The sequence below is a fragment of the Trachurus japonicus genome, chromosome 18 (genome assembly GCF_045865225.1).
Source record: "Trachurus japonicus isolate A0001 chromosome 18, Traja_1.0".
In the NCBI taxonomy this organism is placed as follows: domain Eukaryota; kingdom Metazoa; phylum Chordata; class Actinopteri; order Carangiformes; family Carangidae; genus Trachurus; species Trachurus japonicus.
Window position 1 is genome coordinate 12,585,264 of NC_140924.1, and position 16,347 is coordinate 12,601,610.

Consider the following 16,347-nt stretch of genomic DNA (forward strand, 5'->3'; position numbering starts at 1 on the left):
GCGCTTCGCTCTGCGCTGAGATTAGACCTGGTTGGAGGTGGCGAGCTTTCAGCGCAACCTCGGCGGGACATTTTCGGACAAAACTTCCACTGCACCAAGCTGAATCTGTGACGCCTCCCCCTGCTGCGCGGCCACGCCTATCTCAGCGCAGCGCGATCTGCCAATCTTCCAATCTGACTTTGCGCTAGGCTGCGCTGGTCGAAACTTGCATTAGACCGGCTGCGCTACCTTGCGCCACCTGCGCTGCGCCAGCAAACTAGGGCCCATGGTGGTGGAGCAGAAGGTGGAACTGAAGTTTACCAAGGCTGAACTTCAAACCCAGAAAGATAAAGTGGCCGTTCTTGAGAAGGAGAAATCAGGTACAGTACTGTGCTAAAGTTTTATTAGGCACTTTGTTGTTTAGATTCCATATTTTAATTTGCAAGAAGAACTCTGAGGACTGTTGGATTTTAGTCGAATCAACGCACAATAACCAGCCAGAAAAGTATTAATGAATAAGTTGTAAAATGCTTTGCAACAGTGTTATTTCAAAGAACTTCATATGATATTTCAGAGATCGGCTGCAGACTGACAACAACTGAAAACAAGGTGACAGCAATTTCAGAAGAGCTGGAAGCAACGAAAACTGAACTGCAGCTCCAGAAGACAAAAGTGGAGGAACTGATTAATGGTAAGTGATAAAAATAGACTTAGAACAATTCAATAAAGTTTTCTTGCTTTTCTCTGTCCAAGTGATGACGAAAATAAGCTTATCTCTTTTGGGCCTTAAACTTACTTAGCATCACTCTAATATAATAACTTTGAAGACTCCAATAAAACGCTGGAAAGGGATGGATCTGAAGCAGAGTTGTCCTTTATTCACTCTCAGACAAAGTAGACACAAGTTAACGCCCCGAGTCACTCAACAAGATACAAAGTATATGAAAAAGAAAAAGTGTCGACAGGAGGGTAGAAGTGACTGACTTTCACATCATCCGAGTGTGGCTTATATGCTGGTGTGTGTGTGATTTTGGGCACTTTCCCATCCCATGACCTCATCTTCTGCTAAATCCGTGATTTTAGCCAACATGCTATCCAAATGAAGCCCTTCTGCCAATGTATTCCAAGAGGCTGCCCATAGACCTACATGGGATTCTGTGATCCCGTTTTCAGCTCTAGCATGTTAGCATTTTCACGGATTTGTACTAGCATAACAACTTTCAGCAAAACACCAGTTACAAGGGTCATACATAGTTCACTCTTGTCTCATGACTTTGCACTTTTGCCTTGTACTCCAAACACTGTTGAAATGTACACTTTTATCCATTAAATGGTGTTAAAGGGCATGTTGTGATGTTTGTAGGCAGATAATGTCAATCAGTGATGATGAAGCCACGGTGGAGTGAAACAACATAAAACACAAGAAATAAGTATATTCTAACTATTTAAATCAACAAATAATAACACAAATGGTGATTATTAATGACATAATAACACAGTTCACACTCAGTTTTTAAAGGTGGCATAACATTCTTTTCATTGGTCTTGTTGTTTTCAGGCTTATATGTCATTTCTCATAAAAAATGCCACCACAGTGACAGAACTGGTTTCTAGAGTAACAACTGATCAGAAGGAAGTGACAAGTTATTGGGGAAAACTGGAGGTTTCTAAGAACAAACTGGATGAGATCCAGACGACATCTGCAGAAATATTGATAACAAAACCAGAAGTAGGCTACATGCAGTGGACTGAAGACCACATCCTAATACATATTTTAACTACAGACTATCCTGCTTAAACAAAGAAAAAATGCATTAATCTTCATCCTCAGCCTCTATGATATTTCAGAGATCAGCCTCAGACTGACAGCAACTGAAAACAAGGTGACAGCAACTACAGTAGAGCTGGAAGCAACGAAAACTGAACTGGAGCTCCAGAAGACAAAAGTGGAGGAACTAGTTCAAGGTAAGTCATAAAAAAATCTCATTAAACTATTGGTTTTCATGCTTTTCTAATCCAACTGATAGAACTGGTTTCTAAAGTGACAACTGATCAGAAGGAAGTGAAGGACTGGATGTTTTCTAAGAACAATCTGGTTGAGATCCAGACGACATTTGCAGGAATATTGATAAAAACAAAACAAAACAAAAAAGTCGAGTCCAATGAGTGAAGACAACACCCTAATACATATTTTACAGACAATCCTGTATCAATATCTTTAAAAAGTGAATCTTGTTTCCATGTTGTGTTTTACAGAAAATGTGAAGTACGCATTCACTGCTGGTTTAGAGGGCACAGGGAATATTGGACCGTACAGTACTGAAAAAACACTTGTCTACGATAGAGTACTCACCAATGTTGGTGGGGCTTATAACCCACATACAGGTAGTGTATACATCACCACATGCTTCATAACATAAACTGACAATGTTGAGTATTGGACAGTGATGATGAGATCTCTGCTTCTTTACTGTTCCAGGTATCTTCACTGCTCCAGTTAAAGGAGTCTACTACTTCAGATTTACTGCCTTCGGCACCAATGGAGGATGCATGGCAGTCAACGTATACCATAATGATCAGAGAGTCCTTTACAATTATGAGACCAATGACCCTTTTTCTTTAGCTGCAAATGCATTAATTCTCCAGATGGAAAAGGGAAGTGTGGTCTATATGACTTTGCAGTCAGGCTGTGCGATTTATGATGATAATCTCTATCGAACCACCTTCAGTGGTTTCCTGCTGTATCGTCTGTGATTTTAAGTCGGCTACTTTGACACCTTCAAGAAAGGCCTTAAACAAACCATGTCAATGATTCATCAACATTTGATTGTTGATTTCACTACAATGAAAAGTAATGTGTATTAGTCAATAACAAGGCTTATTTTGCAATATAAAGGTGTCCATTAAAATACATTCATACTTAATGACTTCCTGTACTGTCCTTTATTATCAGAAACTATAAAACATGTATTAACTGCAATATTCTAAAAACGTAATCAACACTGAGCATTAGCGTGTGTATAAATACAGGCTCTGTCTCACACAACCCTCAACTACTAGGACACCACAGAGTTACTATGCGTCACATTTTCAAAGAGTGATACCAGTTGTATTTTTCAGAAATACCAAATATTTCTGAAAAAATATTATCTTAACAAATACACATTTTACAATAAGTTTGTTTTTTTTGAAGCGTAATTTTATTTGTGGACCATGGGACACTTGAATTGAAAATAGGGGTTATCTTTTCACATAGTCTAATCAGAGGTTTAGTTGTCTAATGTTTTTATAGCTTTTCCATCTTTCATACCATGTAATGTTTGAATGTAGTGGAGGATTTCTATTTTAAACTCCTGAATCCTTGGTCTTAACTTAAGTAACAGCCATTATTACAGTTTCCTCCATGGCTCAGTGCTGCTCTCCAGACTGTAGGTTACAGCTCCATGGCGCCATCCTCTGGTACAAACTTCTCACTGACACACTCAACCTCAAACTTGTGTTCTTAAATTGTTAAAGAGTTTTTGTTGCTTTGGGTTTGAGGCAGATCAATTATGGTTGTTGTAAAAATAATAATAATTGAATGAATTACAAATTATGGGAAACACACTTGCATGATCTTGAGCCCTTATTGTGAATATTAAAAAAAGAAAAAGTGGTGAGAAGTCCTCCCAACTGACCAATAATAGCCCATTTGAACAAGTGAAAAGTTTATTTTACTGGGTTGATTTCACATAAAGAATATCAAAATGAGGATTTTATTATATCATTACTGATATTTAGGATGCCATTTGACAGGTTCTCATGACATTTTGGTATTTCTAACTTGTCCCTTTCTTTAAAAACAAAACTTTTACATAACACATTGAGTGTGCAGCCACTGACCAGCTCCATAAACATGATATCACCTGTTTAAATAAGATAAATAATGATACTAATGAGAATCAGGCCATTTGCCCACAGCTGTGGACATTGCATCAGTCTACCTTCATAAATACTGGATGGTCAGTAGCAGCCACCTTCTTTCAGAGTTTGTGCTCCTGTGATCAGTGGGAGTAGCTACATCCACACTAAATCTTGTTGAGTTGATTTTCCTAGCAGGGGTTTCTAGAGGTTTTCCAATGGGGGGTCCTGTGCTGGTGGTGTTGCTCCTCTGTCTGTCTGGGACATGGGCTCAGGCAGAAAGTGGAGGAGCTGACAATGTTAGCGCTGATATCTGGGCTGAGCTCAGAGCTCTGAGAGACATGGTGGTGGAACTGAAGTTTACCAAGGCTGAACTTCAAACCCAGAAAGATAAAGTGGCCGTTCTTGAGAAGGAGAAATCAGGTACAGTACTGTGCTAAAGTTTTATTAGGCACTTTGTTGTTTAGATTCCAGAAATTGTTAAAAATTGTAACTATTTTAATTCACAAGAAGAACACTGAGTCCTGCAACAGAGGACTGTTGGATTGTAGTCAAATCAACACTAACAGGAATACACAATAACCAGTCAGGAAAATATTATCATGAAGAGGTCATGAAATGCTACTTTCAACAACTTTCAACTTCATCCTATGACATTTCAGAAATCAGCTTCAGACTGACAGCAACTGAAAACAAGGTGACAGCAACTACAGTAGAGCTGGAAGCAACAAAAACTGAACTGGAGCTCCAGAAGACAAAAGTGGAGGAACTGATTAATGGTAAGTCATAAAAATCCTGTTATAGAAAAATCTAATTCACAAGAAGAACACTGAGTCCTGCAACAGAGGACTGTTGGATTGTAGTCAAATCAACAGGAACACACAATAACCAGCCAGAAAAGTATTATGAAGAAGAAGTTGTGAAATACTTTCAACAGTGTTAGGCTATTTCAAAGAACTTCAATCTCATCCTCTATGATATTTCAGAGATCAGTAACAAGGTGACAGCAACTACAGTAGAGCTGGAAGCAACGAAAACTGAACTGGAGCTCCAGAAGACAAAAGTGGAGGAACTGATGAATGGTAAGTCATAAAAATGCCATAGGAAAAATCGAAGAAAAGGAATGAATTAAACTATTGGTTAGTTTTCATGCTTTTCTAGTCCAAGTGATAGAACTGGTTTCTGGAGTGAGAACTGATCAGAACAGGAAGTTAAGTTATGGGGGAAAACTGGATGTTTCTAAGAACAAACTGGATGAGATCCAGACGACATTTGCAGGAATATTGAAAAACAAAAAAAAACAAAAAAAAAAAACAGAAGTACATGTTGTCAAATGTAGTGGAGTCCAATGACTGAAGACCATCCTAATACATATACATATACATATTTTACAGACAACCCTGCTTAAACAAAAAATACATGAATCAATAAAGAATTGTGGACATGGTCTTTAAAATCATCTTCGATCTTTAAAAAGTGAATCTTGTTTCCATGTTGTGTTTTACAGAAAATGTGAAGTACGCATTCACTGCTGGTTTGGATCTCTCAGGAAATATTGGACCATATGGTATTGAAAAAACACTTGTCTACAATAGAGTACTCACCAATGTTGGTGGGGCTTATAACCCACATACAGGTAGTGTATACATCACCACATGCTTCATAACATAAACTGACAATGTTGAGAATTGGACAGTGATGATGAGATCTCTGGTTCTTTACTGTTCCAGGTATCTTCACTGCTCCAGTTGAAGGAGTCTACTACTTTGGATTTTCTGTCCACACCAACCTAGATAACACATGGGTGGGAGTCAACTTGTACCATAATAATCAGATAGTCCTGCATAATTCTGAGTTGAGTACCCATCATGCTTCACTTGCAAATGGATTAATTCTCCAGATGGAAAAGGGAAGTGTGGTCTATATGACTCTCAAACATGATGCTGTGCTATATGATTATAATGAGTATCGAAACAGCTTCAGTGGTTTCCTGCTGTATCGTCTGTGATTTTAAGTCGGCTACTTTGACACCTTCAAGAAAGGCCTTAAACAACCCATGTCAATGATTCATCAACATTTGACTGTTGATTTCACTACAATGAAAAGTGATGTGTATTAGTCAATAACAAGAATTATTTTGCAATATAAAGGTGTCCATTAAATCACATTCATACTTAATGACTTCCTGTAGTGTCCTTTTTTATCAGAAACTTGTATTAATTGCAATATTCTAAAAACTTAATCAACACTGAGCATTAGCCTAGTTTGTGTATAAATACAGGCTCTGTCTCACACAACCCTCAATTACTAGGACACCACAGAGTTACTATGCGTCACATTTTCAAAGAGTGATAGGCTACCTGTTGTATTTTTCAGAAATATTTCTGAAAAAAGATGATCTTAAAGGGATATTCCGGCATAAGTTTAACCCATGGTCCAACGCACCGTAACACCGAGTTAGACCCCCCACCCCCCCTCGAGAGATGAAGTCTGCTAACCGCCTAGCTTCTTTAGTTGTGGCAACTTTAGCAATGATCGCACCATAACAAACAGCGCAGTCAAAAAGCCACTTATAGCCACAAATAATGCTCAGAACAGCACCAAACGTCATCAACAGTACAAACAGGGTCCCAGCACATAATACGAGGCATCAAACATCTGTTAGCTTAGCCTGGTTTCTATTGAAAAGAGACCAAAACAACTCACCCACTCTCCTGCAGTTAGCGTCCACAGGCAGTGACCACACTGACCACTTGATTCCCCCAGGTCCAGCACATAGCCTCCACTGGCTCTCTCCCTCTTTCACTTTTCTCCTCCATTTCTTTCAGCTCGTCTTCAGTAAACTCAGTCTCAAAGTGATAGTGGCGCCCATCGAAATAAAACCAGTCGTTGCTGTTCTCAAAATGCATAAACTCAGCCCTTCTGTGATGTCTGCTTGTTACTGCCCATAGATGTATACTGAACATCTATGGTTACTGGCTGCCATGGTTACAGGTCGTCAGAGTGTAGCCGATTACCGCAGCTCATGAAAATGTGTATTACTCCATACAATGCAGCCAAAATGTCCATGTATCTTGCCTATCAGTTTATAAAAGTTATTATCGAGTGTTCACAGGGAAATGAACGGAGTTGGGCATTTATAACTTTAGATATTTGCGGGAGAAAATCACGTAAACAAGCGCGAGATTAGACGCGACGTCACGCGCGAGATCAGGACGACGTTCGTTGCCTGGTAACATAGTGAAGCAGACATCACAAAGGGACAACACGGCTGAGTTTATGCAGTTTGAGAACAACGAAGACTGGTTTTATTTCGATGGGCGCCACTATCAGTTTGAGACTGAGTTTATTGAAGACAAGCTGAAGGAAATGGAGGAGAAAAGTGAAAGAGGGGCAGCTGCGGTGGAGGCTATGTGCTGGACCTGGGGGAAGCAAGTGGTCACTGCCTGTGGATGCTAACTGGAGGAGAGTGGGTGAGTTGTTTTGGTCTCTTTTCAATAGAAACCAGGCTAAGCTAACAGATGTTTGATGCCTTGTAATATGTGCTGGGACCCTGTTTGTACTGTTGATGACGTTTGGTGCTGTTCTGAGCATTATTTGTGGCTTTGGACTACGCTGTTTGTTATGGTACGGTCATTGCTAAAGTTGCTACAACTAGAGAAGCTAGCGCGGTTAGCAGATGGTCTAACTTGGTGTCACGGTGCATTGGACCATGGGTTAAATTTACGCCGGAATATCTCTTTAACAAATACACATTTTACAATAAGTAGGCTATTATTATTTCATTTTTTTACTGTAATTTTATTTGTGGACCATGGGACACTTGGAATCAAAATAGGGGTTATCTTTTCACATCTAATCAGAGGCTTAGATGTCTAATGTTTTTATAGCTTTTCCATCTTTCATACCATGTAATGTTTGAATGTAGTGGAGGATTTCTATTTTAAACTCCTGAATCCTTGGTCTTAACTTAAGTAACAGCCATTATTACAGTTTCCTCCATGGCTCAGTGCTGCTCTCCAGACTGTAACGTTAGGTTACAGCTCCATGGCGCCATCCTCTGGTGCAAACTTCTCACTGACACACTCAACTTCTAACTTGTGTTCTTAAATTGTTAAGAGTTTTTGTTGCTTTGGGTTTGAGGCAGATCAATAATAATTGAATGAATTACTCAAGATGGGAAAGACACTTGCATGATCTTGAGCCCTTTACTGTGAACATTAAAAAAACAAAACAAGTGAAAAGTTGTTTTACTGGGTTGATTTCACATAAATAATACAGAAATGAGGATTTTATTATATCATTACTGATATTTAGGATGCAATTTAACAGACACGTTCTCATGACATTTTGGCATTTCTAACTTGTCCCTTTCTCTGAACAGAAAAACAAAACAAAACGACAACAAAAAAAAACTTATACCTAACACAAATTCAGTACAGCCACTGACCAGTTGCATAAACATGATATCGCCTGTTTAAATAAGATAAATGAATGAGAATCAGGCCATTTGCCCACAGCTGTGGACATTGCATCAGTCTACCCTAATAAATACTGGATGGTCAGCACACATTGACATATTTTTCTCAAATTTCCTTAACAATGTTCAATCGCAAGTAATATTGTTATTTGTCCACTCCTAATACTACTAGCCTACTACTACTACTAATAGTTTGCCTAATGTCATTTCAGTAATACAGTGTGGCCCCCACCCCTCACCCATTGTTACCCTAGCAAAAAAAATGAATTACCAAAAAAATAATATAAAAAGAAAAGTGAAAAAAAGAAAAAGAGAGAGAAAGAGAAAGGAAAAGTAATAATAAGATAAATAATCATATAAATAACATCTAAAAAATCCTTCATAAATCATTTATCCATTTAACTGTATGAAAATTACACATATAACATCAACACACATGTAGATTCATCAAGCAAAACAAAGAAAAAGAAAAAAGGAATCCACAGTAGCAAAAGTAGAGCTGTTAGTTAAAAATATTAACAGATTTTTACAAGCTAAGGTATATTGTCTCCATGCAAACACTACTTTATGGCATCTCTTAAATTTTTACAAGCTATTAAGGGCCAAATGTATGGAAAGAGTAGCAATGATTTTATTTTATAGCCAATTATACACATACCCAAAGACACCAAAACCAAATTAATTGAAAATAGGGGTTATCTTTTCCCATAATCAGAGGTTTTATTTAGTGATTTGTAAATGTCTAATGTTTTTATAGCTTTTCCATCTTTCATACCATGTAATGTTTGAATGTAGTGGAGGATTTCTATTTTAAACTCCTGAATCCTTGGTCTTAACTTAAGTAACAGCCATTATTACAGTTTCCTCCATGGCTCAGTGCTGCTCTCCAGACTGTAGGTTACAGCTCCATGGCGCCATCCTCTGGTACAAACTTCTCACTGACACACTCAACTTCAAACTGGTGTTCTTAAATTGTTAAGAGTTTTTGTTGCTTTGGGTTTGAGGCAGATCAATAATAATTGAATGAATTACACATGATGGCAAAGACACTTGCATGATCTTGAGCCCTTTACTGTGAATATTTAAAAAACAAAACAAGTGAAAAGTTGTTTTACTGGGTTGATTTCACATAAATAATACAGAAATTAGGATTTTATGATGTCATTACTGATATTTAGGATGCAATTTAACAGACACGTTCTCATGACATTTTGGCATTTCTAACTTGTCCCTTTCTCTGAGCAGAAAAACAAAACAAAACGACAACAAAAAAAAACTTATACCTAACACAAATTCAGTACAGCCACTGACCAGTTGCATAAACATGATATCGCCTGTTTAAATAAGATAAATGAATGAGAATCAGGCCATTTGCCCACAGCTGTGGACATTGCATCAGTCTACCCTAATAAATACTGGATGATCAGCACACATTAACATATTTTTCTCAAATTTCCTTAACAACGTTCAGTCGCAAGTAATATTGTTATTTGTCCACTCCTAATACTACTAGCCCACTACTACTACTACTACTACTACTAATAATAATAATAATAATAGGTAGCCTAATGTAATTTCAGTAATACAGAAGTGGCCCCCACCCCCCACCCATTGTTACCCTAGTAAAAAAAAAAGAAATCATATGAAAAGAAAAAAAGAAAAGCGAAAAAAGAAAAAGAGAGAGAAAAGAAAGGAAAAGTAATGACAAGGTAAATAATCAAACAAATAAAATCTAAAAAAAAAAAAAACCTTCATAAATAATGTATCCATTTAACTGTATGAAAATTACACATCAACACACATGTAGATTCATCAAGCAAAAAGAAAAAAGAAAAAAAAGAATCCACAGTAGCAAAAGTAGAGTTGTTCGTTAAGAATATTTTACAAGCTAAGGTATATTGTCTCCATGCAAACAAACACTACTTTATGGCATCTACAAGGGCCAAATGTATGGAGAGAGTAGCAATGATTTTATTTTATAGCCAATTATACACATACCCAAGACACCAAAAACCAAAACCATAATCAAAACCCAAATAAAATATGTATCTATTTATTTACACAAATGAATTGAAAATAGGGGTTATCTTTTCCCATAATCAGAGGTTTTATTTAGTGATTTGTAAATGTCTAATATTTTTATAGCTTTTCCATCTTTCATACCATGTAATGTTTGAATGTAGTGGAGGATTTCTATTTTAAACTCCTGAATCCTTGGTCTTAACTTAAGTAACAGCCATTATTACAGTTTCCTCCATGGCTCAGTGCTGCTCTCCAGACTGTAGGTTACAGCTCCATGGCGCCATCCTCTGGTACAAACTTCTCACTGACACACTCAACTTCAAACTGGTGTTCTTAAATTGTTAAGAGCTTTTGTTTCTTTGGGTTTGAGGCAGATCAATAATAATTGAATGAATTACACATGATGGGAAAGACACTTGCATGATCATGAGCCCTTTACTGTGAATATTAAAAAGAGAAAAAGTGGTGAGAAGTCCTCCCAACTGACCAATAGCCCATTTAAACAAGTGAAAAGTTGTTTTACTGGGTTGATTTCACATAAAGGATATCAAAATGAGGATTTTATTATATCATCACTGATATTTAGGATGTCATTTGACCCACATGTTCTCATGACATTTTGGTATTTCTAACTTGTCCCTTTCTTTAAAAACAAAACTGTTACATAACACATTGAGTGTGCAGCCACTGACCAGCTCCATAAACATGATATCACCTGTTTAAATAAGATAAATAATGATACTAATGAGAATCAGGCCATTTGCCCACAGCTGTGGACATTGCATCAGTCTACCTTCATAAATACTGGATGGTCAGTAGCAGCCACCTTCTTTCAGAGTTTGTGCTCCTGTGATCAGTGGGAGTAGCTACATCCACACTAAATCTTGTTGAGTTGATTTTCCTAGCAGGGGTTTCTAGAGGTTTTCCAATGGGGGGTCCTGTGCTGGTGGTGTTGCTCCTCTGTCTGTCTGGGACATGGGCTCAGGCAGAAAGTGGAGGAGCTGACAATGTTAGCGCTGATATCTGGGCTGAGCTCAGAGCTCTGAGAGACGAACTGAAGGCTGAACTTCAAACCCAGAAAGATAAAGTGGCCGTTCTTGAGAAGGAGAAATCAGGTACAGTACTGTGCAAAAGTTTTATTCGGCACTTTGTTGTTTAGATTCCAGAAATTCCATATTTTAACCTTTGTTTTGTGTCAGCTTTCTGCTACCATCTGTTGGGGTCGGTTTTGACCCGGGTCTTGAATCAGATGTAAAACACATTAAAAACAATTATTTATCATCTCATTTGTTTCTCTACTCCTGGTTACGGTTCTTATTGTTATATATTAACCATGTTGAAACTGACCCAACGCCACAAATGTCATAATTTTAACCAGAGCATTTTAGAATTCTGTGCAATTTTTTTGATTTGTTTTATTTTGTTTAAATAGAGGTTCCTGACAAAGTCAAGTTTCAATCTTTTAAAAGGGAATCTTGTTGCCATGTTGTGTTTTACAGAAAATGTGAAGTACGCATTCACTGCTGGTTTCTTTACCAGAGGGAAAATTGGACCATACGTCTCTGAAACAACACTTGTCTACGATAGTGTACCCACCAATGTTGGTGGGGCTTATAACCCAGATACAGGTAGCGTATACATCACCACATGCTTCATAACATAAGCTGACAATGTTGAGTATTGGACAGTGATGATGAGATCTCTGGTTCTTTACTGTTCCAGGTATCTTCACTGCTCCAGTTAAAGGAGTCTACTACTTCACGTTTACTGCCCACACCGAGATACGTGACGCACGGGTGATCCTGAACTTCTACCATAATAATGGGAAAATCCTGCAAAATTATGAGCGGGCTGACAGTTCTGCTACATTTTCAAATGCATTAATTCTGCAGATGGAAAAGGGAAGTGTGGTCTATCTGACTATGTACGGAGGCTGTGTGCTTTATGACTTTGGCGTTTATCGTAACAGCTTCAGTGGTTTCCTGCTGTATCGTCTGTGATTTCAAGTCGACTACTTTGACACCTTCAAGAAAGGCCTTAAACAAACCATGTCAATGATTCATCAACATTTGACTGTTGATTTCACTACAATGAAAAGTAATGTGTATTAGTCAATCACAAGGCTGATTTTGCAATAAAAAAAGGTGTCCATTAAATTGCATTCATGGACTTGAAGACTTTGTGTACTGTCCTTTATTATTAGAAACTTTAAATGGTGTCAATAATTAGGACACCACTGAGTTACTATACACATGCGTCACATTTTCAAAGAGTGATACCTGTTAAATATTTCTGAAATAAAATGATCTCACATACAAGGACAAATACACATTTTACAATAAGTAAATCATATATGGTATTTGTTTTACTGACATTTTATTTGTTGACCCTGGGCCTACAGATGGAAATGAGCCCTAGAGTTAAATCTGGCATATTTACAACAAGTTTATATGTTCATGAATATGCAGAGTCCAATTACAAAATAAACTAACATAAATGAAACGAAATGTTGTAAAATTATCTCACTATACGTCAGATGGATGTGTAGCCTATATGTAGTAATAACAATACAGTAATAGCCTATATCCCCTGATATGTGGCTTATTGAAACCCTTGATGTATGTCATATGTCTGTATGGGTACGGATATTTATATCATTTATTGAGAGTGAAACTTATTCACACATTAAGACAATGAATGTAAATATTTTAGCTTTAGCTTTTTACCAGAAAATGGTAAAATGGGTGGGATGCATATAGGACATATAGCTTCAGCTAATTAGCAGTCTTTGTCCCTGGTCAGACTTTAGAAAATAATAAAATATACTGAATACACTACTGAATATAATAATAAAAAAACCAATGATACAAATACAGTGAATAATATCAATAAGAATATTTCTGCATCTGCCAAAACTATTTAAGTTGTTCAAAAATACATCTTGTATACGGATAAAATGTATTATTTTCTATCTAGATGTTGTAAATGCACATACACTTTGTCATTATTTGACTTATGCACTAGAAACTGTCTCTAATGTGTGGACCTACTGGATGTCTCTGGTCCAGCAGGAGGCGGTGTGAGCTCCCGTCCTCAGCTCCTCCTGCAGCCTGTGGTCTGTTGTTGTTGACATGATGTTGGTATCCATTCACAACCATTATATGGACAAATACTGCTGCGCAGACCCCCCCCCCCCTCCCCCTCCCCTAACTCAGAGAAGGCACGAAGGACTCTGAAAATTCTCACAGCTCTTAGTTGACATGAGGGTGAGTAGATAATGAGTTTGAAATTTGAATTTTGGGTGAATTATCCCTTTAAAACTTCAAACTTTATCTCTTTTCTTTTCTTTTAAATGTTTACTCTTGCTTTTAACTCTGTTTTTAGTGTTTGTTTGTTTTTATTCAGTTTTCATGCTTCTCTTAAAAAAAAGTTTTGTCTTTATGTAAAGCACATTGAGTTGCCTTGTTATGAAATGTGCTATATAAATAAAGATGCCTTGCCCTGCCTTGCCTTGCTTTGCCTTGCCTTGCCTTTAGAATAGAATAAAATATACTGAATATAATTTAAAAAAAATCAATGATACAAATACAGTGAATAATATCAATAAGAATATTTTTGCATCTGCCAACACATTTAGGCCCTAAGGCCGTATGTAAAGCACATTGAGTTGCCTTGGTATGAAATGCGCTATGTAAATAAAGATGCCTTGCCTTGCCTTGCCTAAATACACATACACTTTGTCATTATTTGACTTATGTTATGTAGCTGCTACTAGAAACTGTCTCTAATGTGTGGACCTACTGGATGTCTCCGGTCCAGCAGGAGGCGGTGTGAGCTCCGGTCCTCAGCCCGTCCTTACATCTTTAAGTATTTTTAGATTATGTAAGCGTATTAAAAATCATACAGTCATAGTTGGAGATTATCTTCATGAAAATATGAATATTTTAAATGTGGATACAAGCACCAGAATTGGGTGTTTTATCCCTCTGGACTGGAGCCATGAATGAAATCAAATATTTGATTGATGAATTTGAAATTAATTTGTGCATTTTCTCTATATATTGTAACTGCAACAACAGTTCTGTAAGAAACAACTAGTCTGGTTATTTACTTCTCTTAAAAAAATAAAAAAAAGAAAATAAAAAGAAGCTTGCTAGGCTAACTCACTAATTGGGTACTAGTTGAGTACTCACTAGTTAGCGTAGCTGAGCTCTTTTAAAGCAGAAGTAAGCGATCCGGTCGTTTTGGCTAATGCTGCGTTCCAGGCAGGCTTTTGAAACCGTAAATTACAGCTTCAAGTCACGACTTACGACTTTGTAGCATTCCAGGCAACCCACTCGTGTTTTTCCGACCTGTTTTACCTGTGAAAGTGCACTATAACGGCCACTCGTAACTTCCGACCCGTGAAGTCGTACCAAAACACGAGTTACGAGTTGCCTTGAACGCACCATAACTTCTTGTCAGCCGATGGAGTTAGCAGCCCCTGCCCTCGTCATGGATCTATTGGTCCTCGTCCCTACGTCACCACTTTCACGGCGTCCCTTGGCTGCACACACAGCCCTGCATGCCGTTCTCTCTCCTCATTGGATAAAACTTGTAGGATACGAGAAAAGTTTTCTCCTCGGCTCAGAGCAGAGCAGAGTGACTGACAGACCCGTGTTTCGGTCCAAACACTCTATGTAAGTGATTGCTGTCGGAAGATATAACTATTTAAGACTTAAATTAACACAAAAATATCGCTTAGCCTACTTCTGCTTTAAGAACTTAAAACTGTATCTATTTTCTTTTATTTTACATTTTTACTCTTGCTTTTAACTCTGTTTTTAGTGTTTGTTTTATTCTGTTTTCATGCTCCTCTCTTTGTCTTTATGTAAAGCACATTGAGTTGCCTTGTTATGAAATGCGCTATATAAATAAAGATGCCTTGCCTAAATACACATAAACTTTCTGTCATTATTTGACTTCTGTACTGGATGTCTCCGGTCCAGCAGGAGGCGGTGTGAGCTCCGGTCCTCAGCTCCTCCTGCAGCCTGATAAAGCAGCATGTGGACTGTTGTTGACATCCATAGATCTACATCATGATGAGGACAGACAGCGAAGATGTCTCGGATCCCCCGGTCCGGCTGGTCCCGCTGTCAGAGACCCAGCTGGACTTCCCCGGTGACCCGTACTCCGTGTGCGTCCTGAAGCCCGGCTACTGCGAGGAGCCGCTGGCGGACGGAACGTTCCGAGCCGACGGGACCATCACCCTGGTCACCGGGCCCAGGACCGTGCTGGTGGACACCGGGGGACCGTGGGACCGGGACTTCCTCCTCGCGGCGCTGCGGGAGCGCGGGCTGAAGCCGCGGGACGTGGACGTGGTCGTGGGGACTCACGGACACTCGGACCACATCGGCAACGTGGGTCTTTTCCCGGAAGCGCTGCTGGTCGTGGGGTTTGACATCTGCGAGGGAGACCGGTACCGACCCAACGGGCTGGCGCGAGGAGACGGTTACCTCATCGATGAGCACGTAGGTGTCGTCGTTCTGTTGTCATGGTGATCACTTAGAGATAAAGTTAGTGTTGTTGCCAAGAGAGAGTCCAGATTGAGACCAATGTAAAACCATTCTCACCAACACATCCAGTAGCCTACTAGTCCTCATAATAATAATCATATGGCTTTATATTTACATTATTCCCCAGCTAAAAAGAAAATATTGACTTAATTGATCTGCTGCGGGGGCTGGCAGAGTACTCACTTGGGTACGACTCAGATGCTCCGGCTTATGGTCAAAGATCCAATTGGACCCGCACTCAGGAATATGACCTTGAACCATATAAGCCAACCCGATCAGGTAAGCAAACCGCGCTAGACACACGACGGTGGGAGGATTCCCAGCAATGGGAACCATTCACTCCAAACTACACCACTGCCGCAGATCGGAGGAAATTTGGGCCCACTGCGTTGCCTGAGCCGTACCCTGGGG

At 38.7% G+C, this 16,347-nt stretch overlaps 2 protein-coding genes across 4 annotated transcripts in view; both read left to right on the plus strand.

The window, feature by feature from the left end:
* Positions 1 to 271: 271 nt before the first annotated feature.
* Positions 272 to 12,482, plus strand: LOC146968814 (complement C1q tumor necrosis factor-related protein 3-like). 3 transcript variants are annotated; one of them, XR_015034236.1, is made up of 3 exons: positions 272 to 359; positions 11,881 to 12,009; positions 12,104 to 12,482. XR_015034236.1 is itself a non-coding variant. In XM_085759499.1 (3 exons), the coding sequence occupies exons 1-3, from the start codon at positions 4,098 to 4,100 to the stop codon at positions 12,379 to 12,381; spliced, it is 612 nt and encodes a 203-aa protein (XP_085615625.1). In that variant the 5' UTR covers positions 4,024 to 4,097; the 3' UTR covers positions 12,382 to 12,482. The 3 variants fall into 3 exon arrangements, 2 of the variants coding, with proteins under 2 accessions (XP_085615625.1, XP_085615626.1); XM_085759499.1 differs by lacking the exon at positions 272 to 359 and adding an exon at positions 4,024 to 4,302; XM_085759500.1 differs by lacking the exon at positions 272 to 359 and adding an exon at positions 11,236 to 11,496.
* Positions 12,483 to 15,462: 2,980 nt separating this feature from the next.
* mblac1 (metallo-beta-lactamase domain containing 1) overlaps positions 15,463 to 16,347 on the plus strand; it is a 60,082-nt gene continuing 59,197 nt past the window's right edge. Inside the window, exon 1 of the mRNA XM_085759497.1 lies at positions 15,463 to 15,891. Coding sequence (XP_085615623.1) covers positions 15,463 to 15,891 — 429 coding nt within the window. The remainder of the gene's footprint in view (positions 15,892 to 16,347) is intronic.